Below are 26,548 nucleotides of genomic sequence, written 5' to 3'. Positions count from 1 at the left end.
GCAACGCTGCCGTGCCTCTTCCTCTGGGTATACTAAATATCCTTTGTGAGGTTTTTTTATGAAACTTGTGGCCACCTGTACACGCTAACTGGCTCCGTGTGGGCTATAGTTCATGCATTGCTTTCCTATATAAATAATATTTGTGGTCTTCTGTGATTTGTGCTGTCATATGTGATTTGTGTATATGGCTTGACATACCAGAGGGAGCAAAATGTTTCTGAAAGCCAGCTATTGATTTATAAATATCAGAAGCAGAAAGAGTGCCGAAGGATGCAATTTAGTGGCTTCTCTTTTGTGCATACTTGATATGCCATAACATCTAGTACTGTAATCCGCTTTGCATCTGCGTTATAATTCACTGGACCCCTGTGGAGAATCACTGCTTTGGCTTGTTGAAACCTGGAAGCCTTGCTAGTGAATGCTGCACTGCTGCGTGGCCTCATTATCTTCAGAGGTGCCAGTGGGATTTTCTGGGCCCAGTACAAATGTATGAGGGTTAGGTCCTCTGTCAGGATGGAGGAGAAATTCACAGAACTTAGATTTAAGAGGGGACTCTCATGATTTGATTCAAGAGGATCATGATCCCAGACTGGATCATAAGTCTACCTGTGGATCCCTTTAAGAGGCAGTCCAAGGCCTCTACCACTGCCTCTGTCCTTTCAACTATCCCCCCACTTTTTAAAAAACCTCTGGTCTGGGTCATCTAGCAGGTTCTGGGCGCCAGGCAGAAATCTGTCAGTTTCCATTGGGAAATCTGTTGGTTATGTTTTTTCGCAGTTTCTCATCTTTCCGATCTTAAGTTCAGTTCTCCACATTAGTTTGTATATTAAAAAATGAAACGAAAGCAGAAAAGTCCCACCTCCTGGTTGTGCAGGACCTTATCTGCCCCTCTCAGTGAACATGCAGGCCTATGTGGGATAGGGCCTAGGTAGCCAGGTCCAACGCCGGTCAGGGCTTCATATCTCAGCAACAATTGCTTGAATGTGCTTACAAACAACACAAGAACATCAATATAACAATAAATACACATAGCAGTTCATTACAAGAAACAGCCTAATAACAATTTATTTCAAAAGTAAAAAAAATAAATTATTTTCAATAGTCCAAATATTATACATTGACTATAAAATAAGCAATGTTCATAATAGATATTATTTATAAATTGTAATCCTGAGTCAGAAATTTTCCAGCATAGTCAGATATTTAATAAGTATAATCAGTAACCAATTCCTCAAAAGTAGCAAGTATGGTAAACAAGCCAGATTTTTTACAGATCCCTTTTCCCTGCTATTCCTATTGCTATATACTGCTTCATCCCTCTCTTGGCACATCATAATTTGTTCTGGCCAGTGACTTTCTAGCACTCAAACCCTTCAACTCTGATTTGCACCAGGCCAGGACTGCTATTATCTTACATGGTGGGGTTTTTTGTTTTTGCTTACTCTTCACCACTTCTATAGAGCTGTGGTCTAAACCACTGAGCCTCTTGGGCTTGCTAATCGGAAGGTGGGCGGTTTAACTCTGCATGGCGGGATAAGCTCCCGTTGCTCTGTTCCAGCCTCTGCCAACTTAGCAGTTCAAAAGCACACCAGTGCAAGGAGATAAATAGGTACCACTGTGGCGGGAAGGTAAACAACATTTCCATGCACTCTGGCTTCCATCACAGTGTCCCATTGCACCAGAAGCGGTTTAGTCATGCTGGGCACATTACTTGAAAAGCTGTCTGTGGACAAGCGGCTCCCTTGGCCTGAAGTGAGATGAGTGCCACACCCCATAGTCACCTTTGACTGGACTTAACCGTCCAGGGGTCCTTTACCTTTTTATCTCTGCTAACAGTTGGATTTTTGAGGTGTGTGACAGAAAGGCAGACACCATCATTCTTCCCTGAAGAGTGTGTTCCCTGATGGTCAATTGCACTGCCGTACTATATTGCAAATAAGTTCAAAGGGAAATTCTGAACATGAGGAGTTTTCTCACAGAACAATCAGTTTTCATGGGCACCAGCCATTTTGAAAGTTGGTGGAATAATGGATCTCTGAGTGTTCTTGTAATTAGGCTTTTGTTCTTAAACCAGTAGGAGCACCCCATGGGTTTTAATTAGAGCTATTCAGTATTCATTCAAGGAGCAAGACAAGGTGCTGTGATATATTTGACCGCCGCTTCTAGTATCTGGATTAGATGAACCTGAATTTAATTTTAGTTTTTAGTTTATTTAAAGTCTCGTGGCACTTTAAAGGGTACCAAATTTTATTACAACAAGAGCCAATTTCATGAGGTGCATGGCATGTGATCCTGGCAGAGTGAGTGAGGAAGTGAGATATGTGTAAAGGGGAAAACTACAAAGGTTGGAGGTAAGTGATAATGAAATGTAAAAAGTACAGACTGTGACCATTCAAGTAAATATATGCAAATATATGCATATGGTTGCACTCTGTCCCAGGATCAAACTTGATCCCCGTTTAATTTGCAATTAAAATTGCAAAGGAGGGCAAAGGAGGAATGCTTGTTGCCTCCTCTCCTGTCTCCTGTTCTCCCTTCTCCTAGAACCTCTGGATGTGGCTTTACATAATAATCCTAAAACACAACCGTTAAATGGCAAGGACCACACTATTGGCATACGTGTTGACAACAGTATGGCTTGCAATCAGTCCCATAAGCGCTTACAGAGCTTAAATAATTTGGATTGATCACAAGCTTGAAAATGAATATGTTAAAGACAGAAATCATGTATCAGAGTGTACGTTATAAGGTTCAATGCCATGTTAGGTGCAGTCAAGGTTTACAGTTTGTCCCAGACATATTAAATATACGGGAGTGTATCTCTCAAAAATTCTATTGTTGGGGGCCGCTAGTGGCGCATTGGAAGATGGCCGACAGTACCATCTCTCCGGCTCACACGAGGTAATTAAGAGGTTGATATGGGAGTATGCAGCCTCCCTTGTTACCCCAAGGGAATGGGGAACACTGCCTCGCCTGCGGTTGCCATAAATCACCCCCGAGTTCGAAAGAAGGGGGTGAGGGCACAAGGCACACAGCACTCGTGTGGGACGGCTCTCCCTGACACTGTCTCTGATCGTGCGGCCTGGTTGCAGAAGCTCAAAACAAACAATTAGAGAGAAGCAAATGCACATATTTCGAATGAAGAACGGGAGTTAAGACTGCTAATCATAGAATCATAGAATCATAGAGTTGGAAGAGACCACAAGGGCCATCGAGTCCAACCCCCTGCCAAGCAGGAAACACCATCAGAGCACTCCTGACATATGGTTGTCAAGCCTCTGCTTAAAGACCTCCAAAGAAGGAGACTCCACCACACTCCTTGGCAGCAAATTCCACTGTCGAACAGCTCTTACTGTCAGGAAGTTCTTCCTAATGTTTAGGTGAAATCTTCTTTCTTCTAGTTTGGATCCATTGCTCCGTGTCCACTTCTCTGGAGCAGCAGAAAACAACCTTTCTCCCTCCTCTATGTGACATCCTTTTATATATTTGAACATGGCTATCATATCACCCCTTAACCTCCTCTTCTCCAGGCTAAATATGCCCAGCTCCCTTAGCCGTTCCTCATAAGGCATCGTTTCCAGGCCTTTGACCATTTTGGTTGCCCTCCTCTGGACACGTTCCAGTTTGTCAGTGTCCTTCTTGAATTGTCGTCAATGGAAGTGACCTCTGTGAAGTGGAGCGACAGGTTGGATTCAACAGGATAATATAACAAGAATAAAGGTAAAGGTAAAGGTACCCCTGCCCGTATGGGCCAGTCTTGACAGACTCTGGGGTTGTGCGCCCATCTCACTTAAGAGGCCAGGGGCCAGCGCTGTCCGGAGACACTTCCGGGTCACGTGGCCAGCGTGACATCGCTGCTCTGGCGAGCCAGAGCCGCACACGGAAACACCGTTTACCTTCCCGCTGGTAACCGGTCCCTATTTATCTACTTGCACCCGGAGGTGCTTTCGAACTGCTAGGTTGGCAGGCGCTGGGACCGAGCAGCGGGAGCGCACCCCGCCGCAGGGATTCGAACTGCCGACCTTTCGATCGGCAAGTCCTAGGCGCTGAGGCTTTAACCCACAGCGCCACCTGCGTCCATAACAAGAATAAGATACATCAAAGGGTCGGTATGTCGGAACGGGACGGAATGGAGGGGGGGGACTTTTCTTTTTTTTATCTTATGTGATTACCTAACAATCCTCCCCCCAAGAAGAATCGTTGCAATTACTGATTATAAGCGGGATGATTAAGAACTGTGTGGAAATGAATTACTAATCAAAGACATGGCTTGTGTAATATCTGGAAAGGAATGAAAGGCCTTTGGAATGATGCAGTTATAAAAAGAGACTTGTTAAGAAGCAAGGTTGAAACCTGGCTGAAGGTTTTACGATAGAGGGGGAGGAGACCATTATTTCGGACTGTGAGTTTGACCTGGCAGAACCCCCTAAGAAGATTGAGGAGAGACCGACAGGCCTGCGAAGATCAACGGGCAGACTTTAAGAATGTTTTGTACGGAAGTGTTGAAATGGCGTCTGTCTGACTGAATATGGCTCTTGGAGGAATGGAAAATTCACACAGGATATAACAACGTTTGTTTTTTAACCTGCTTGTGGACACTATCAGAGGTCACAAAGAAAGGAATATATGATAACAACAAGAAGATGAGGAAAATAATAAAGTGAAGATTGGACAGAACTGTAAATATTAACGCAGCAGCAGGAGAGATGTTTGGATCCCTTTCGGAGCATGGGTACCCCCAATAAAAATTTAAAATTTTGGCATTGAAATTTGGAACTAATGTGATTTGATTGGTTTGTTAATAAAAATTATATTTTAAAAAAACACAAAAATTCTACTGTTATCTCATAAATAATCATTATGCAATTTGCCCTTTTGAGCCCAGTTTAGAAGGACTTTAAGAGTTGATTGAAACTAAAATGTCATGGTTTGGTTATTGAAGTGTGAACTTTAGAAAAAATCCTTTTTTATTTTCCAAATGCTGCTGGTTCTGATAAAATAGGTGCTAATAGCTGAACAGGTGTAGAAAACAAATTCCATCTCCAAATAACTTCAAATCTCAAAGCAGAATCCTTGCAGCTTATATGTCCCCCCCCTTTTTTTTTTGCATTATGTGTTTGTTGCGTTCATCCTGAGAACTGAGCTTTCCTTTGGGGTGGTCACCACCTGTTCTCACATGAACACAGTAACTATTGAGCCTCCGAAGTGAATATCACTGGCTTAGTGATAGGCCTGCAGCTACCTGGAGATGACTGCAACAGTTACCTCCCAGAGTCAAGAGCTGAAGTGTAACAAGCCCTAAGAAATAAAGGGACTCTTCTGATTAGTTGTGTGCCTGTGAAGCAACATGCTGTTTCCAATTATTTTCTTTGCACCAAGCTGATTGGAGATGAGGTTGATGCTATTAGAAATGTAAAGGCTCTCGATTTACTTTGCCAATAGAAAGGGCTGTTCACTCCGTTTCAAATCTCTATCACTCAATCAGAGTGGATTTATACTGGGATCTTTCTTCTGTCTCAGCTGGTGTCCCAGCCAACTACAAAATAATCAATGTTAAGGGTGACTGTCAACATATAATTGCTCTTATAGTAAAACTATAAAACACTGTAATTAAGGCTGTTAGTTGTTACAAGAGCAATTAACAGTAAAGCTGACCTTCCACTCTGGATAGCAGCTTGCTGGCACCAGTTACTACAGTTGAAATGTGGCCCATTGCCATTCTCACTTGGCAATTTGCCTCTTTGAAGTTGCAGTTATTGTCCTCGGCTAATTGTGAAATACCAGGTTCCTTTTTGGCATGTTTGCCGTTTCTGCTGTGGTAGCAATTGGAGGCTTGTGCCGTGATCAGAAAGCCACTGTTGTGCCTCCACAAGGTGCCTCTGTGTAGTGAGTGATGGACACTTCCTGCCCTAAAGGGTTTGCTGTCTAATGTACCAAATAGACAGTGGTGAAATGACTTCCCTAAAGCCACACTGCAGCCTGTCAAGTGGCAGATTGGAGCTGCGAATAGCAGCCAAACACACTGACTTTCAGTCCTGTGTGCTTTCTCTCTGTTGCTGGCTTGTACAAGCTTGGTAGCTCTTTTTCATGTGTTATGATCTAATTTACCTAGATGGCCTTGGGGATATCCAAAAGGTTCAGATAAAAGTTTAAGATAAGTTTACAGACCGGTTTTTTTGACATTCCAGATGATTTTTTTTTTAAGGGCTAATTGAATATGCATTTTAGAGATTTTTTTCAAGGAGGAAAATGATACAGCTTTTTGTGTTGGGGGTTGTTATTGTGTACTGGTGGCGCCACTCCCTCTAAAATGGTGTGCACACTTCTGACCTCCCAAATTTCAGCCTCAAATACATTTTGAATGGTACATTCTCAAAAGTTTAAAATTAGGCTCAGTGCTAAGAAAACTATTATTTGACACAGTCACTTTTAAGCCGAATCATATGTCAAAGTGATTTTAACAATTACATAAAATATCTGCAGCTCCTATAGTTGCAGTTTGTGCCTTCATCAGCCCTAGCCAGCGTGGCTGATGGGTTATGGGAGTTGTAGTCGAGCAACATACAGAAGGCCATAGGTTGCCCATTCCTCATCTGTAGCATTGTGTGTCCTGCATCCATCACAAACAGAAATCTTGGCTAGATTCTGCCCACCCACCAACCATAGGCTATCAACTCAGAAATATTACAACTACTGCAGCAGCTAACAATTTGCTGGAATGATGCTGCAGCACATAAAGGGCAATATTTAACAAGCCAGCCAGATGCCACAGAATCTCCAACTGCACGGACTACAGATCTTACATCTTCCAACAAGCAGCAGTAATATCAATTAGAATAGTAATAAATGCATTGTATATAATGTTAGCCTTGTGTGGATGTTTGGAAGTTTGCATCACCCTGCAGAATAAGCTGCAAAGGAACCCACTTCAATATATAATACTTTTTTGTCATCCCCCCCTTTTTTGCTATTGCCTTTCTAGCCTACATATATTTTCAAGTCTGTGTCTGCAGCTGTAACAGATACAGGAGATACGTACATCAGGTTCAGGCCAGCCAGGATTCCTTCTGCGTGCTATCTGGTAGCTATCACTTTACTGGAAGTACATTTTCTGTAGTTGGAAAAAGGCAGGGAGAGATACTGTGTTTTGGGGGTTTTTTGCTTTGCTTTTAAAATCTCCATTCAGGTTTCAAGATATTCATAATTGTTGCCTGCTTTGAACCTTGTTCCAGGGAGTTGTCTTTGGGGAACCTTTGGGAACCTGTGGCAATCTCTATCCCATTCTTCAGTACCCATCCATAGTTGTTCTTCCCATCTGTTTGAGAAGTACTCAGTCTTAGAGGTATGTACAACACCAGAGGTATAAGCAACTGAAGAACAGCTTATAATGAAAAACCCCCAGACACATTTAACAATTGTGTTTACTGCACAGGGAAGATTATAGTAAATCTGGCCTTGGCTGCAGTATCCATCCAATGCCCATTACTGCACAGGAAGAAATAGTAAACATAACAATGGCCTTTTTATAATGCAATGGGCATTCACTGTGAATATGGATCAGAAGCTGAAGCTAACAGTGTGAGGTGACCTCTGGAACACCTTGGCTGTTTGCCTTCCGGAAGGAAGGGCCTGAACTCTGCCAGAGATGCTGCTGAGGAGGAGGAGGAATCATTTGCAGCCCAGCAGTTAAGCACCTGCAGTTCTTTGGCATCCACTATACCGGAATAATATGAACTGCTGCTTTGGGGCTGGCTGAGGACCAAAGCCTGCCAGGCCAACAGGCAGAGGGCAGGAAGAATACCTTTGTCCATTCTTCTGCAGTACCAATTCAAACTGCAGGATTCTAGCTTTAGTGCATAATAATAAAAAACCTGTGAGCTTCAGTTAATCTGTTGTTAGTGTTTTGCATAGAATAAAGTCCCAGGATGGACTTGTGTATTTAATGCATACGCTAGAATCTCTGTGTGCTATCTGCCACACGTACAGGCTCACAAAGAAGAGCAATTAATTATCATTGTTCCTCATTGTTTGTTATTGGGAAGAACTACAATTAATCCCTTTGCATGTGTCCTTTCACAAGTAGGGAAGACTACCACCCAAACAAAAGAATGCCAACTTGGTGAATATAATTGTAAACTATGAACAATTTGAGCAGTTAAGAATACTCTCAGTAACAAATAGGGCCACAAGTTTTGTACTACCAGTAACCTTATTTTCCCAACAGATAGGACACAATCGGACCACCTAGGTGCTTGGAAGATCTTTTAACAGTCTCCAGGTATTTTATAGGTATGTGCCCTTTCCAGGGCACTTCCAAATATAGAGAGCCAGTGTGGTGTAGTGGTTAAGAGCGGTAGTCTTGTAATCTGGAGAACCGGGTTCGAGTCTCCGCTCCTCCACATGCAGCTGCTGGGTGACCTTGGGCCAGTCACACTTCTGTGAAGTCTCTCAGCCCCGCTCACCTCACAGAGTGTTTGTTGTGGGGGAGGAAGGGAAAGGAGAATGTTAGCCGCTTTGAGACTCCTTAAAGGGAGTGAAAGGCGGGATATCAAATCCAAATCCATCAAAAAGAATGAAACCCAGGTCTACTCTTTCTGCACCTGCTTTTTGGTTGCCCACTAATCTAAGGTTAACAGACGTCCCCATTTCCCTGGGACAGTCCCCAGATTTCCAAATCAGTTCCTTGACAAAATCCATCTATTTAGTAGGAAGTTGAAAAGTGTCCCCGGATTCATTGAAAAAAATCTGGGCCTTTGGCATATTGAGGGGTGTGGGAAGCTGGGACTTTTCCTGTTAGGTTCCTCAATTATTTTGGGAACTCCCCTGCTTTGTACAGTCATTTCCTGATATTGACCTGGATTGCACGTCATGCTGAGCCAAACCATACTTTTGGTATGTGCAAGCATGTGGGCTCCTGGGGATGAGATTGAGACCACTTTGCTCCTCCGTAGTTGTTTTGCTGCTGTGCTGTGTTGAGCCAAGCCATGGTTTGGCTTCACATTTTGCATACCATTGAACTGTCCTGTTTTAAGCAGGACATCCCGGAATCGCAGCAGGAAAAGGTGCTGTTAGGGCATTCCCACAGCCACCTCTGCCTTTTATTTTTCAGAAGGACATAGGGAGCAGCCTTATATTGAGATTGACTGTTGCTCCATCTAGCTCAGAATCATCTGCACTGACTGGCAGGGGCCTTCTAGGGCTTTAGGCAGGAATCCTTCCCAGCTCTCCTTGCTGATGACAGGGATTGAACTGGAACTTCTGCATGCAAAGCAGCTGCTCTGCCACTGAGCCTATGCACCTTCCCCTGTTTGCCTACCTGAAGGTAAACCTCTCTGCCTTCGGGGAGGGGAAGGCAGAGAAGGCAGCAGGAGGGTAGTGAGCAGTTCTTGAGTGCCCAGGGACTTTGTGTATGCTTGTTTGTTATGTGTACAAAGTCTAGACCCCTTTCATGCAAACATGGGGGTGCTCTTTTATCTCTACTTTGAACTGCAAATTGGGGCCTTGATGCACAACCACAATATCTGTGCCCCATCACCACCATGAATAGTGTTCTTTGAGCTGGAAATGTTAATAAAGCCATTTTGGAAGTTATCTGTTTCAAGAGCAGAAAGAAAAATCCTTGTGCCTATTGGGACCTAAACACAGGGAGAATAGCAACTTCTAAGAGTGAATTCTCAAAGCCACAATAGTACTGAATAATTTACAATCTAGCTATGGGAAGAAATGTTTGCATTAAGCATTAATTAGATTGGTGGAGATTTTCAAAGGCACAAAGGACAAATTGTCTTGTAGCTCTTACTGAAAGCACAGAGAGTTTTGTGCCTAGTTTCCATTTGGGCATTAAAAACTCCCCATTTGTTAAACGTGCATTTCAGATCCCCTTTTCAGGTTTTTGTATGTTGTAAAGCAAGCTATAGAAATTGAATAACTCTCTGTGGAGCTTGACCCATCAAAAATATGTGTAATTATCTATTATATTTCATCTTACATACGGTACCTGGAATGAAGTTGAAAGCCTATTAGATCATCAGCATTTTGTATCTGAATTGTCTAAAATAGCTTTAGTGCTGTGGAGTTTGGGGGGAGGGTTGCTGTGGCTGCTCAGGAACTTCAGAGGAAGTTAGATTGATGCAAGAATAGCAGATCGATTGGATCTTGTACCTATGAAACTGGGGCTATCCCCTGTTTTACCTTTCGTTGGTTATTAATTTTCTGATGTCTGCAGTGCTTTATTAAGAAAAAGTAAGAATAAACTGGAGTTACATAGTTCATCCAGCTATGGAAGAATTACTCCCATATGAGCAAAGGCTTTTCTTCGTCTAATTTTTATTCAGTCCTCCCCTGCCCCCCACAATGATGGCAATGAGCAGTTTAGCTCAAAAAATTCATATTAAAATTATCTTTGAAACATACTGCCTAATTTTTGCCTTGATGTGTGCTTCTGTTTACATGTTATTATGGCTATTCAATAATTACGGCCCAAAATACTCAAGTTAACTTCAATGTATTGTCTACCAAGACAAAATTATAGTTAAGAAAACAGGTGCATAGGATTCAGAAAAGATGGTTCTTGGAACACTGCTCCAAGTATGTCTAAATTCTGAAAAGTGCTAAAATATAAAGTTGGGTCATGGACCAGTATGTCCATAAAAATGCAGTACATGACTCTGGAAGAACTAGGTGGGTATGACTAACATGTATAGAGCCTTCTCTAGCCTCCCCTCCTCTACTCTCCCCTCCTCTACTCTGTGTATACTGTGGTTATTGCTAAAGATATTTGCCAGGAGTCCATTAACTGCAGTGGGGAAATTATGTCCCTTCTGGCTATTGTTGCTAATGGATATTGAGCAAGCAGCACAATCTGCTTTCTAAGGGGAGGCAAGTGCATTGGCTCAAGATAATGAAAGGTCTGGGAATCACAGCCAGTGCAAAGGAAGGATTGGTTTCAGTCATCCATAGAGATGTAGGTGTGGCACCAATGCAGGCATCCACAAAATGAATGATTGCTTACTGACTCAAAAGGGGATAGAGTTGCCATGCCAAAGGCAAAGGCTCTTGAAACATGGATTAGAGGTTAGCACCTATAGTCAAGAGGATTCTCTAAAAAGAAAACCCATAGAAGGAAGGAAAAACAAAGGCAGTACCCAGGTCTTACGGACAGCAAGAAACAGCTACACAAACCCCTACTTCCTACTCTTTTCAGCAAACTTGGTCCCAATTGGCAGGCCAAATTTTTGTTGTAAGTAGTGACCGTATGGCTGGTTTTGTGTGTGTGTGTTTTGCTCTAGAGCACACTGTGGTCCATCACTGTTAGCATCTGATCAAAGTGGTTTTGTCCTGTATTTTCACAGAGTGAATAAGACAGCCACAGAGTGGGAAATGTTGCAGTGATGTATGGGGAGAAGCTAATTCATGTGGTTTTTGTGTTGCAAAGTTAATGCAAGTTGACTTTTAAAAAAGATTTCCGTGTGTTGAATTAGGCTTGTGAATGTTGCCACGCATAATCAGGTCACCACTCGGCCTGTTCAACTGTCTTGCCAAAAATCTAGTAGAGTGTGATCTGAATGAAACATCCACAAGATCCATACAGCATACCCAAACCTACTGGGAATGTCAGCTTGACTTCACAACTTAAGGGAAAAGGATGTGTGAACCAATCTTAATTTACCAAACCCAGGAAGGAAGTTTAGCCAATTTTGAATTTGAACCTAGATTTATCATACCCTCCATTCTAGCTCCTTACCATTTGTACCAATTGACTATTTCCCTTTTGTGGATGCGGAACATGAATACTCAGAAGTGTAGCTCAGAATTCTTTTGGCCAAGAATTAAAGTGGATTTTTCCTCTCTTGGAAAAACAACAAGGTGTTTCTGCCTCTCCCCACTTGCCCGAATATTTGAGCTGTTGCCATCCAGAGTGCAGTCATTTGAATACTGTTGTTGTTGATAAAGGTGTGTTATATGAAATTAATGTCATCACAGAGTACTTTTTATTTAATTTGCAATAAAAAGTAGTATTTGGGGCCTATTATTTGACCACTACTCCTGCAGAGTCCTTTTAGTGCCTGGTTGCCTGCTAGCACCATCTCCCTCTCTCCCAGAAATTGGATGCAGTGTTCCAAAGAACATATTTCTTTCACTGCAGTTTGTTGCTGGATGAGAACTTTAATGAGACAGATAAATAAAATAAAATGGTGGTGGCATGGCTTATGTTAGCTCTCCTGGCCCAAAAGAAAGAGCAGATACAAAAGGCAAGAAGTGTTTTACTCAACCCAAGAGACAAAATGTCTGACTCTGATATGGTAGGTAAGTATGAAGTTATGGCACATATTTGACATAGAATCTCTTCTCTCATCATAACACGCAAGGGCATGCTTACTGTAGGAAATGTGTTAGACATGATTGTGTTTATTATTTACTATATTTATAGACTGCCCCTTAGTTAGTGGTGCATACTCTAGTTATCTCCTGCTTGGACTACTGCAATGCACTCTGCGTGGGGCCACCTTTGAAGGTGACCTGGAAACTACAACTAATCAAGAATGTGGCAGCTAGACTGGTGACTGGGAGCAGCCGCCGAGACTATATAACACTGGTCCCGAAAGACCCACATTGGCTCCCAGTACGTTTCCGAGCACAATTCAAAGTGTTGGTGTAGAACTTTAAAGCCCTAAATGGCCTTGGCCCAGTATACCTGAAGGAGCATCTCCACCCCCATCATTCTGCCTGGACACTGAGATCCAGCACCAAGGGCCTTCTGGCAGTTCCCTCCCTGTGAGAAGTGAGGTTACAGGGAACCAGCCAGAGGGCCTTCTCAGTAGTGGCACCCACCCTATGGAAACCCTCCTATCAGATGTCAAGGAAATAAACAACTATTGGACTTTTAGAAAACATCTGAAGGCAGCCCTTTTTAGGGAAGTTTTTAATGTTTGATGTTTTATCATGTTTTTAATATTCCATTGGGAGCTGCCCAGAGTGGCTGGGGAAACACAGCCAGATGGGCGGGGTATAAGTAAATAATAATAATAATAATAATAATAATAATAATAATAATAATAATAATTAATAGTGTTTTTGTTTTTTTGTTTTTGTTTTTGTTTTTGTTAAAAGGGCTTCCAAGGAAGCTTATAGTATAAACATACTGAAAACAATTTACAATTAAAACAATTTAGGTCTGAAAAACAAATCCATAAACCAGTACATGTAAGAAGCTCAATGTTCATCATGTTAATGGATTCAGCTTCACATGGTGCATGAGCTATCACAGATCAAATCCACAGGTAGAGCTTTTATATCCTCTCACATGCCACACCTGTCAGTGAAGTGTCTTCACACATTCAGCTCCTGTCAGAATGTGAAGAGAGTAAGAAATCAGCAGAGGGAAATGGACTTTGAATCCTTCACTATTACTAGAGCAAAACACTTCCACCCCACCTTGTAATATGTATAGACTATAGAAACTGCCCTGTATTTGAAACTGCAAAGATGCACTTTGCTGCACTAAAGCTGGATCCTCGGATGTAAATGTCAGAAAAGGAATGTTGATGTTGATTTCAACAAGGTTAGGAAATATTTGGTGGTCATTTTCCAGATGTAAAAGTGTTTTGGATGCAAGTTTGGTATTTCTGTTTTTGAAAGCATTCTTATGGGTACCCTGTGTCACACACGGGACTGACCCAGCTGCCATTTTAGTATAGCACCTGCAGTGAGATGGAGAGTTGTGTGTCTCCCTGGGGCTGCTGTCAGTTCTACATGGTTGGCAGACCAACAAACAGAACTCAGAATATGGCAGGTATTTGAGCTCTTCTTCCTCTTTCAACTTCTCAAAATCGTCATATCTCTCACATGTGTATTTAACTTTCTTCACATCGTAGTTCCATGCCAAAAGTATACAAACTTCCTCATGCACAGGACATTGTATGACTTATTTCTAACCTACCTTTTGGCCACAAAATAGGCCCCCACCCCAAAAGGGTTGAAATTGTTGTCTCAAAATAAAAATGGCTCCAATCCACCGAACACTGTTCTCCTGTAACTTCCATTCATTTGGGTGAATTTTTTTGCTTTACAGTTTGTACTGATACTGTCAAAAGAAGAAATATGCTCTGTTCCAGAATGTTGATAATTTAATATTTTTTCCTAAAGTGGCTAGTGCTGGGGGACAGAAAAATGTGAAAGTAGTAGCTATATAAGGCCAGACACATGAAATATATATTGCACATATGTTTTGCTCTAGTGCTAGTTCATGAGTTACTTTTTTCTGTTTAACGATCAATTGAAATATGCATAGTCAATATATTCTATGATTGCCATACCTGTGTAGCTGTGTTGGGGTGTGTGTGTTCCCCCTCTTCCTTCATGTATGACATCTCTAACCAACTACACAATTCTTCCTACCAGGAGAATGAATAAACTTATTTTTCTGCCAATACATTAATCCAGGTTAAGAAAGGAAACATTCTGTGGAAGGAACCAGTGACAGAAGTTGACCTAATTTACATCTTGCCATTTAAAATTCCAGTTTAGAGGCCTAAACCATTTCTGAGATTACCAAACTGATGGCATTCAACAAGGTTCAAATGTCGGTTTATTTTATTCACCTTCATCAGGAACACTTCCAGTGCTTTGTGTGTGTGTGTGTAAGAGAGATGGACTTAAGTCACTTCATTTTGCTTCTTTTTTTACTGCTCCTGGCAGCTATTTGTGTTGGCTTGATTCCAAAGAATTATTCCCTACCAACACATAAGAGGGGCAAGGTTTGTAATTATGAAGAAGCCATCTCTTTTCCACCAGGAAAACTGAAACTAAAGTTAATAGAAGCCAAAACACACATACTTGCTTTCTAATAAGTTGTTTTTTAAATGCACCAGTGTTTTGCTGTGTGTGTACTGCAGTACAATATGTAGCAAGAGTAGATTCCATGTCTATATGTGACCAATTTATATATGGGGCGTATTACATTCCTCGGACCAAATTCTTTACATGCAGTGAACCTTGCCATTTTCTTCTGAAACTAAGCATGCCATACATGCATGCATGCATGCATGGAAAACCATGAGTCTGCATACAAAAGCTTGTGTGCAGCATCCCAGGAAAGCAAACAACCCTCTGTGAATATTCATCAGAAGGGGAACTTCTTTTCTTCCATTTGAGTGGCCTCAGAGTTGTCAGGGAGAAAAAGAACCCCTGCTGTGTTCTGAAGGTATTTTTGGATGAGAGAAGCCACATCCACGAAGAAAGAGGGAAGTGCTGATTGCACGCTAGGCAGCTGGCTTCTTGGGTTTCTTTTCTCTGATTCCAGTGCATTCCTCTTTCATGTTAATGTTTAGTATTATTTTTACGTATTGTTTTTCTTTCAGATAGTCTTCACTAAACCACCAGATTGTTTCATGTTTCCATTTTAATGTTAACTGATCCAGTGAAACTTTATTTATAAGCTGATTATAGTTTGGAATGCCCATCATTTTTCAATGTGCTTTACCATCAAATTCATGCTCTTTGAGCTTATTGCCACACTGGCCGCCTACTTTTAAATGGAATAAACATTTTTAATGAGGCACGGATAAAATCTGCTGTTGCCAAAGTTAATTTTTAAAAGTTATTCCTCAGACCAGGACTTTCATCAAGGAAGCTAATAACAAAGTTCAGTTCAGTATGATTTCCATTATATGACATCAAGAGAATTAATCAAACTGGTGTGGTTGTCATTGCTTTGTTAACTTTTCCTTATGGAAAAGTAGGTGTAAGCTCCAATACTCCTTTGTAAAAATGCATAGGATTGCTTCACACACACACACACACACACACACACACACACGTCCAAACTGGAGAAACCAGGCAACAAATGCGCAGAAGGATATGACAGCAGTTCAAAGAGGCCCAATCACAGATAGGCAAAATGCATATGCCAGAGACATTTGGAGACTGGCACCATTCATAGGTATTTATATGCTAATTCTAGAAGCCTTTGAGCCAAGATGGATGAGCTGGAGGACTGGGTTTTAAAGGAAAGCATAGCAATAGCAATAGCAAGTATAATGGAAATCTGGGGAATGGAGAAAAGCAGTATGGCATGATTATTTCTGGGTGCAAACGCTATAAGGCAGGCATGTTGAAGGTGGTGTCACCCTGCACATCAAAGAAAACATAGAGCCCAACAATCTGGAAACTGCAGGGCAGCAAAACTCTTCCAAATAATTGCTAAGGATGATGATACAAACCCCCAGTATTAATTTAGTACTGGGAAAGTGCTATCATTGCCCCCCCCAACCCCATTGACCAAAATGCCCAGTGTGATCTTGAGAAGGAGAATGACATCAAGGAGATGTCAAAAGAAGGAAATATTGTAGTAATTGATGGGTTCAGGCAATCCCACGCAGACTGGGTAGATATGTGTCAAAGTTATGCCAAAGAGGTACAATTTATTGATAATCTAGATGCCTGGATTCAAGTAGGTAGTTGTGTTGGTCTGTCGTAGTCAAAATAAATTAAAACAATTCTTTAAAAAAAATTCTTCTTAAAAACCTAAAAACTCCCATAAAAGAATCAAGTCTTTAAAAAAGTTATATGATCTAAGAAAGTCTTTAAAAGAATCCTTCCAAAAGAATTTAAAAATTATAATGTAGCACCTTAGAGACCAACTGAGTAGTTTTAGGTATAAGCTTTCGTGTGCATGCACACTTCTTCAGATACACTGAAACAGAAGTCACCAGACCCTTATATATAATGAGAGTAATTGATTGTAAAGAGAGTAAAAGATGCCTTAGAACAGTTGGTTGGTCATGCAACCAACCAAAGAGGTGGCAACTCTGAACTTGATATTAAATGGTGCCCAGAATCTGCTGCAATATAGTATATAAGTGTGGTTTAACCATTGGAAACAGTGACCACAGTGCTATCAAATTCAACATTTATGTAAGTGGACAGTTGCTAAAACTTTGACTTCAAAGGAGGAAACATCTCAAAAATGAGAGGATTGGTAAAATGAAATAGAAAGACAATATGGTCAAATCTCTCCAGAATGCTTGGAGGTTATTAAAAACCACAATAATGGAAGCTAAGATTGAGGAGATTTCACCCCTCCCATATCCAAGAATCTCCTGATGATCTCTGCTGATTCTCCAGAGAGAAAGAGGCGTGTTCTGCTCTCTACTTATTCTACTCCAGCACCAAGTCAGTCAGTGTGTCGGGGAGAGAGAGAGACTGAGTGTTAGAGATCGTGTGTATAGATAAGGTTGCTGCTAAGAGCAGCTGCAGACACTCAGTGAAGTGCAGCATAATTTATGCTTAGACCTCATTAAGCTCTGTATATAGTTGTATAATAGTTGTAGATAGAATAAAAGAAGTTATTCTACAGAGCTGCTCTCCAAGTCGTTTATACTCTGCTAGACTCTGCTATACTCTGCTGTGCAACGACTGTCTACTTGTGGAAGTGAATCCGGTGCTCACAACTCTAAGCTGTGAGTCCACAGCACTTTGACCTGTTCCTGTGCAGAAGGTGGTCTCTGGAAGTGCTACCCAGCTCGCCTAGCCCAGTCGGGGCTGAAGTGCATGAGTCCAGTTGGTGGTACTGGCTCAAGGGTGATGCTGACAAAGATAGATAGTATACCATAGGTAAGGAAAGGTACTACCAAGGCCAATAGGATGCCAGCCTCATAGGCATGTGATTGGCCACTGTGATTACAGGATGCTGGACTACATGGGCCTTTGTTCTGATCCAGCCGAGATCTTCTATTCCCATGCATGCATTGGAAGTCTCTAGAGCTAGGTTATCTTCCTTTATGCACAACCACCTATTTTGCTTCATAGTAAGGGTCTTTTTGGGTTGTTAAAAAGAAAACATAGTTTGCCAATTGCTCATCTTTTTTTCTTTTAAGGATGCAGGGCATGGGAGATTCTTTTTCTTTGTGTAACCCATGAAAATGCCCTGTGTTGGTGCGAAACAGAAGTTGTAGCTACTTATAGAAACTTCAGCAGTGTATAACAGCTTTGTTTCATTTTTCTTGCTTTGTTTATGGGAGACAGAGGTCACTTTGAATCAACCTGCTTTAAAGGCAGACTAGAGCAGACAATAAACATTGTGGAGATTGTAGCATAGGACTATTACTTCTACAAGCTAATATTGTATTGTTTGAATTCCATTCTTTACTCCCACCTTGAAATCTCTGCTTTTAAGACTCCTTGGAAATGGTTGCTGTCTCGGGGACTATAGTACCTATTGAGAGTTAACACTGATTTTTGTGCTTGATTGAATGCTTTGTACTAGACAGTGAGAGCATTTGTACCGTACGTGTACCTTTGAATTGCTGCTGCTTTGAACCTTAGCTGATCTCCCAGGTTAGAAGATGCACCGGCATGCATGATGGCTAGCATATAAATTACATTGCCGCTGTAACTGCATGCAGGAGGAGTATAGAAACATCTAACAATGAGAATCTTCTGAGCAGAAATTGGCTTGCACAGTAAGCCAAATGTGATATGCACTTCTTTTTATTATTGATATTAGTATGAGTGCAGGACTTCAGCTTCTTTATAGGGATAATTTGCAAGGACTGCTTATTCCTCATTAGAAATAATACTGTAATCATCTTTGTGTTTCTGAGGGAGATGGTGCATAGTGTGTAATGTGCGTTGTCAGAGTAGACATATGACTGAAATATATCAGGAACTCTTACTGTGTGTCTACTGCTGTCAGTGACTACATGTGTTAACAGGCAGAACTACACATGTTTCAGGCTTGCATCAAGGTTCACAGTGCACCATGGGGGAAACTTAACAATTGATGTATAGAGAATTAACAGTGAAATGAAGAGCCAGTATCACAGTAGTCCAATAAACTGTTTGTGACAGAATAAGGAAAAAACAACAACTGCTAATTACAAGGATCACACTAAGATTAGTTTGGCAACTGTTTGGTCAAATCTACAGATGACAAACGGAATCAGGATGGATAGATAGAATAAGGAGTCACCTGCTGGTGGTACTAAGGCAACTGGAGAAAAAGCAGAAAAGTCTGACACCAAATGAAGACAGGGGAGGCTGATAAGGGGCAGGCAGGTATACAGGGAGCCTTGTTGGATTTGAAGGAGGAATTTAGGAAGTACTGTAGATAAAACACAAATGTTTGTTGTAGGTTTGTAGCAAAGGTTTGTTTCTAGCCCCAGCTCATGATTAGTGAGAGGAGAGCTTAACTGCAAGATTGGGTTTGGACAACATGCTGAGCTCTAGGAGCCCACAGGGCTTCCACTGATAGGACTTATTAGTTTAATCCCACCCAGTATCTACCGGTATCTTTGTGTTTGATAAGACAATTTGGATTGGGGAAAGAGAGAACAGCTGATTGGGTGTCTTTTTAATAAATTCCTTGTAGTTCAAACATGTACATGCCTTGCAAGGATGACCTTGCAGAGATGGTTTGCAATATCATGATATATGATGTGATATTATGATATGATATGATATGATATGATAACCATCTTCAAATATCTGAAAGGCTGTCACGTGGAAGATGGAGCAAGCCTGTTTTCTGTTGCTCCAGAGGGTAGGACCCAAATTAATGGATTCAAAATACAAGAAAAGAGAATCCAACTAAACATTGGGAAGAACTCTCTGATGGTAAGAGCTGCTCAACAGGGGAACAGTAACTCGGAAGGTGGTGTGCTCTCCTTCACTGGAGGTTTTTAGACAGAGGTGGGATGGCCATCTGTTAGGGATCCTTTAGTTGAGATTCCTGCATTGCAGGGGGTTGGACTAGATGACCCTTGGAGTACCTTCCAACTCTACAATTCAATGATTCTATCTTCTATTCTTTTTCTATTTTACTGTTTAATTAAGCCAAATTCTCTTTGACTGCCTCCCCAAGAAAGATGATTTGGGAAAGAGATCTGCTTTCAGATTGTGTATGTTCTTTCTGCATCAAGGTGTTTAAATTGCTAACCAGGCACTTCCTCCTGCTGCCCAATGATATATTTCATGTGATGTGTGTATTGTATCAGTGATTCCTAATCCCGAGGGACATTAGTACACCATAGGACTATGAGCTGTGCATATTCAGTGTCTGTCACCACCACGCAGACTGAACTGCAAAGACACAGTTTCTCAACTGAAGCTTGTATAAACTTGCCAAAAAATAGCACCCATGGTGGACATGCATGCAACATTAGTGAAATGCCCTGAACAAAAGGGGGAAGAAGGAAGAATTCAGCACTACACTTTTGTTCACTATAAAGGCAAAGCTTAGAAAGCTGTTTATAGTATTGCCTACTCCAAAGGTTCAAAAAGAAAAAGAAATCAAAGAAAGTCGAAGAGAAGTCTGTCTGTCTGTCTGTCTGTCTGTCTGTCTGTCTGTCTGTCTCTCTCTCTCTCTCTCTCTCTCTGTGTGTGTGTGTGTGTGTGTGTGTGTGTGTGTGTGTGTGTTTACTTTCCATGGTTTTGCTTTGCCCTGTATGGCTTTCCCACACTTTTCTCTGCAGGTCTGGGCTATTCTTGATGTTCATGATTTATTTTAGTGTCTCTAGCTCATTAAAGCTTTATGGAAGCACCAGCAATGGTCCTGTTTGTGATGAAATCAAGAGAACTGGCAAAATGTGGCATCATGGCAGCAGAACATGATCTGGTTTTCTTTCCCCGAGTCATTTGCCTGGACCTTGGCCATAAGATAATCTTTCCTCCCATGTAAGCCTGAAATCCCCACTGCTTGCTGAATTAAGTAACAGATGGAAGAGGACCCCCCACCCTGGACCTGGCCAGTTTGGTGGTGTAGATGGAGGCTCCCTAACCTGTAAATGGAGAGACTATCCACTGCAGTCAGTATTAGAAGTACCCCTTCCTAGTTATATAAAGGTAAAAGGTAAAGGTACCCCTGCCCGTACGGGCCAGTCATGTCCGACTCTAGGGTTGTGCGCCCATCCCACTTAAGAGGCCGGGGGCCAGGGCTGTCCGGAGACACTTCCGGGTCACGTGGTCAGCGTGACGAAGCTGCTCTGGCGAGCCAGCACCAGTGCAGCACACGGAAACGCCGTTTACCTTCCCGCTATAAAGCGGTACCTATTTATCTACTTGCACTTAAGAGTGCTTTCGAACTGCTAGGTGGGCAGGAGCTGGGACCGAAAGACGGGAGCTCACCCTGCCGTGGGGATTCAAACCGCCGACGATACGATCTTCAAGCCCTAGGCACTGAGGTTTTACCCACAGCCCCACCCGCGTCCCCCCTTAGTTATATAAGGGGGGAGCATATCCACCTCCGACCCTCACTTGCCCAAAGTAGTATCACCCATACTTGTCCCGTCCACATAGCCAACCCAGGGTTTTTGTTGGATCAGTTGGATAGTGGAGGTGGCATGCAGTCTCTATGTTTTGTTTCATTGATCCATTTATAACATATATGACCTGTTTTTCCTCCGTGGAGTTGAAGGCAACATGCATGCCCCACCCCCATGTCATCCTCACAGCACCCCTGTGAGGTGTGCTAGGCTGAGAGATGGTGACTGGCCCAGGGTCACGGGGTGAGCTTCCCAGAGTGAGGAAAGGAAGCAATTTTTCAGAGCAATTTTTGGCACTTTTTTTTTTTTTTGCACTGAATTGGGAGTTCTGGGAATCTGCTGTGAGGGGGCTATTTGAGAGAGAAACTTAGCTGTCACGACAATCAAGTGAGTGATGTCTTGGATCAGAACAATGAAGAAGTGAAACACAGACCTCCCCACAGTAAGGGATCATCTCAGCAGCTGCCCAGGCATGTCATTGAAGTTTAGGGGTGCGGGGATGGGGGATGAAGAGGGAAGCAGAATCTCCAAGGAAGCTTAGGAGTCTTTCCTCCATAAACAAGACTTAATACGCTCCCTGCTTTTGAGGGCAATTACACTTAGAACACCTGTAAATTCTGTGGCTCCTTCCTAAGGGACCATAAATCTAAGGAGCCAATGGCAGCTGGGATGATTAAAATCCCACCCCATACACCGGACAGAGTGAGAATGCAATTATCTTTGGAAACGTCTCTGGTTAAATCCGGAGACACATGCAGTAGTTTCTTCACCTGTGCACCGATTGGTTAAAAGCAGCTCATGCTGGATTTGCTGTGAAGAAACAGAGGGGAAGTGTTTTTTGTTTTTTTGAAGAAGGTGATGGAGGGGGGAGGGAGAGAGAGTAGCGTAGCGTGAGAGTAAATTTGATTGGCTAGGGAGGGGGGCATGAGCCGGAGAGAGTGCTGAGCAGGCATTCATGAGATACAGTAAAGAAAAGCGTCTCTCCTCCTGCCTCTCGCTTCAGATGCAGGAATGGACCAGGAGAGCTGGGACTGTGTTAGTAGCACAGGGAGAGCATGACTGGATTGGAATCTCTAAGGAGGGACAGCGCTGTGAATGAAGCACGGGTCGCTCTTTCTTCCTGCCGTGGGCTTCCTCTGTGCGAAGGGAGACGGGGAGATCATTTAAAGGGAGCTGAGCATCTCTGGGCAAAGCAATGTGTCCAAGAGGAGCCGGACACGGGAGCTGCTTGCCTTTTGGATAATCCCTCTTGTTCTTAGCCTCCGTTCCGTGCAGCATCCCTGGTTTTTGGTTTTTGAGAGGCAATGTGGAGTCAAGACTTTAAATGGCATTTGGGATAAAACAAAAACGAGATCACTTTTCTCTCTCTCTCTTTTAAAAAAACCCAAAGCAAAACAATTTGTTTGGGTATAGTATCTCTCTCTTTTGCTTTTCTTTTTTTTTTTGATAGCAGGGGGGAGGGGGCAATTGTGACACCAAAGAGAATGTTTGCTGTGCAGGAGAGACTTCTCAACAAATAAGCGTGTTGTTTTTCTAACTCTTGGCTGAGCAGGCTTCTGTTAGCCAACTGGCTCCATTGACAGCACAATCTTTTTTTGTTTTTTGTTTTTTTTGTTTTTTGACTTCCTTGTCAGGATGGTAGGCAAAAGAACAGCTGGCAAAAAACAATAGGGGGTAGGGAAACCAAATAAAGGAAACCACCTGCAACCTGCCCCCCCCCCCACTCCCAGTAAAACAAACCTACAAATATCATTGGCAGTAAAAATTGCGGAACACTTTTGACGTCACCATGCGCAGATCTAGCACGGATGAATCAACCTATCACAGGAGCCCTTCTCTGGACAGCAAGGATTACAGTTTTCCAAATGGCGCCTTCCGTCGCTATAGCAGCATGTATGGCGGCCAGTTTGGGGCCGCGAGCAACTCTTTTTTTGGATTCCATACCAACCCAGGGCCTAAGGCCACCAAGGCTAAGTACACATCCCCCAAGGGGAACAAGTATGTGGTCTTTTACTTGGATCTCTCCTTTATTTTTCTTCTAGAACTGAAGAGGTGCAGCATGGCTCACAACTGCCTGCAGTGCATTAAGTACCTCATGTTTGTGTTCAACCTCCTCTTCTGGGTGAGTATGTGTGCAGGTGTGATTCCCCCGCCCCTGTTGCCACTAAATTCTATAGATTTGCTTTCCTCCAAACTTCAGGGCAGTGTTGAAGAACTGGGTGCTGTTGTGCACTTGATGCAGAATGAAGTGGTAGGCTGAGGTGGCAGCAGAAAACTGGACTGTTCCACTTCAGTCTGCAGGAGGAGGAGTTCCATAGACCTGAAATGTTCTGTCCTGTAGAAAAGAATAAAACAAAGCGACTTCCTTTCTCCACTAACAGACCAGGGAGAAAGGTTCCACATATTTCTGTCTCTGATGTTTGAGTTTCTTGCATATTAGAGCCTTTTTTGTGAGGAGCATTCAAAAATATGGAAACTCCCTCCCCCCCATTCACCATGAAGTGGTACCGCCCAGAGTTCTGCCACTTCATTCTCTATGTAATGTGCAGAAAGGCTCCCTCTCCCTCTTTCTAACTCTTAAGTTGCTTGATGAGTTGTTACAGGGCCACGAAAATATAGATGTTTCCCATGTTCCCCTTTTCCTGTGTTCTTTATCGATTTGGTTCAAATGCATGCATGTTTAGATACTGCTTTGGAGTCTGAGAATTCATTGTTTGCCCTTGTTCCACTTAAAGGTGTCTGCATGCTCAAACCTAAGTTCAGCTTGGTTTGCAGAGGGATTCTCTGTTGTAAAGGTGGTTCTTGTTATGATATTGTTGTTCTGTGACACAGAATTGTCTGGATCAATATGCACATCATAGGAGTGCACGTGATGAGGTGTCCACCTATGCCTGGCAGTGTCATTAATAACAGTGATACTGCAGCTGGAATAAAGTAGGTTAGCAGGCAAGCACTCAGCTTTCTGCACTGAGCAGAGACTTTGCATCACAGAAATAGCTTTGCTGGGAGAGCGCTGCACACCCTGATAGCAACTTCCTAGCCCTGCTTTAAGCTGCCACGTTAACTTTTATTCCCAGGAGAGTATCTGAAGATGCAAATCTGATAGGAATCTTGCTTTCTGAGAGAAGATTGTGTTGGTGCAAAATCATGAATGACCCGGATAAACTTTTCTTTGGAGGAACATCAGAGGTTTTGCAAAAGCCACTGGAATTGCCTTGCACTGTATTAACACAGCCTGACTGAAAGCAGCGTGATTCGGTTTGTTAACCGGTTTATGTGCCATGTTTGCTTGGGTGCCAATGGGCCAGCGTGTAGAGAGTGAAGTTTATTTTTATTTTTTTGCAGGTTGCAATGGCATATGACATTCCTACTGTGTGGCATCCTCATTTATGCTAGGGAAGTGCTAAGCAATGATAAAAGAAAATCAACTAAACTAGCCCTCATCTCATTTAATCAGAATGTGTTTAAAGAAATGGGGGTGGGGGGAATGTAGGGGTCAGTCACATTCCATGTTTTCTCACTCCTCTTGCCATCACAGACAGAGGGAATGAGGTTTGAGAAGAGGATGGGGAGATAGCTCTGGCCTTCATGGGGTTGGGGAGGAGAGGAGAGGAGAGGGGTTGGATAGCTACTTAAAAATTAAGGCTGGGCTGGCTTCACCCACCACCCTACCTTTCTCAAAACACTCCCCTCTATTTTCCTGCTTTCCCCCTGTTGCAGACCAAATATACGTATATTCAGCATTGGCTCAATTCCAGAAGAGAGTTCTGAAACACAAGGAGGGGAACTCCATTTAAGCTCGGATAAGCTGAAAGAAAATATCAAATCCGACTAGTCTGTTTTCTAGTTCCTGATTCTCTCACACTGCTGGGATCCTAAATATCCCCTGGTGTTTATCCCAGCTTACCCCAAAGCTTCCTGACAAGTCATGGACGGTGATTCTCTTGTCCCTTTAAGCCATCCGCTTCTCTAAGGCTTTGTCCATTTCTGGTGGAGTTTCTTGCTCAGCCAGCCAGCTAAAAGGTTATATGCAGAAGATAAACAAGAGGGCTGGCATGAATAGCCACCCTTAAGATGATGCACGGCAGAGCCTTAAAGGACATTCCCTGCAGGTTCTCTCCATTCATCCTGCACTGTAGTACATGCACATATTTTTTTAAAAGGAATTACTGCTTGCAACGTGTGTGCACTTCCAATGGGATGACTGCAGAACATTTCCTTGGGATATTTCACAATGTAATTGCTATTATGATCTTTCTGAACAAGCCTACTACAACCACCACCGTCTTTCTTGCATCCTCCCTAATCTCAAGGTCTTCGTCAGTAGAGTGCAGGAGTTATGAGCTGTCTGTGTCCCAAGACTAGATGTGGAGAGCATACAATAAATTATTTATGATGCTAGTTTCCAATTGAGGAGCGGAAATTTTCATTATTCCATTTTTGTTTATCTGTAAACCTCTGGGGTTTCTTTTCCTTAGCATCAAAAAGTTGGAACTATCAATGTTTTAAGAATCCAGAAATATCCTGTGTTCTTAAACGCACCCCCTGTCAGTCATATATTAACACATTCTTCCTTTGCTCAAACAGAAGCAACACCTTCAGTCTATCAGGGCTGCTTCCCTGCCCCCCACCTCACCCCACCACAATTCATGTTAAGTGGAAAGATACAGTGGAGAGCAAGAATGTAATACTTATACTTCCAGTTACCCCCCACAATTTAAGGAAAAGGGTGCACCTCCCACTTTCCAGACAAGTGATTATTCCTCACTAGCCAGCTCACAGGTTCTGCTCAAGTGAGTAGCCATTGTTGTAAAATATGCATATTTAGAAGGTATGCATATCAAAGACACAAATCTGTTTTTTTAAAAAAAATGTATATAATTGTCTTGTATTGATATTGCTATGTTATTAATTGAATTTAGAACAGCAATTACCATGAATGCTCTTACTGTGTCCTGCAGTGCTGTGTGCATTGTAGCCACCATGGTGCCTCCAATTATGGTGGACTACAACTCCCATTGTCCCTGAATATTTGCCATGCTGGCTGGGGCTGATGGGAGCTGTAGTCCAGGACACCTGGCAAGGGACTGTTGGCTACCTCTGCTGTATGCAGTGCTGCTCCCAGTTAGAGTCGAGAACACTGAGATATATAGATCAATGTTGGGACTCACTCATGTTGACTATAGCTAAGGGTGGACCTTTGCACCTTGCTGAGCATCTCTTGATCTGAGAGAACTTATTCTACTGTGAGATACCATCTAAGGGTCTAACGCTGGCCCTTCTCCAGA

At 42.5% G+C, this 26,548-nt stretch overlaps 1 protein-coding gene across 10 annotated transcripts in view; it reads left to right on the top strand.

Moving 5' to 3' along the window:
• The window catches only part of TSPAN4 (tetraspanin 4), a 500,093-nt gene that overhangs the window by 264,587 nt on the left and 208,958 nt on the right, over positions 1 to 26,548 (top strand). For 7 of the 10 annotated variants that reach the window (XM_083698410.1, XM_083698406.1, XM_083698409.1 and 4 more), the window contains one exon: positions 23,303 to 23,382. The exons of 2 other annotated variants lie outside the window; for them this stretch is intronic. In XM_083698410.1, the coding sequence (XP_083554536.1) occupies positions 23,320 to 23,382 (63 nt within the window). In that variant the 5' untranslated portion in view covers positions 23,303 to 23,319. Of the gene's footprint in view, positions 1 to 22,226; positions 23,383 to 26,548 lie in introns of those variants that run through there. One more of the 10 variants, XM_083698403.1, reaches the window with a different exon arrangement.

The sequence above is a fragment of the Podarcis gaigeae genome, assembly GCF_964106915.1.
Source record: "Podarcis gaigeae genome assembly, chromosome: 1".
Taxonomy (NCBI): Eukaryota; Metazoa; Chordata; class Lepidosauria; order Squamata; family Lacertidae; genus Podarcis; species Podarcis gaigeae.
The sequence above is the reverse complement of the archived record's forward strand: the minus strand, read 5'-3'. Positions and strand labels throughout refer to the sequence as shown.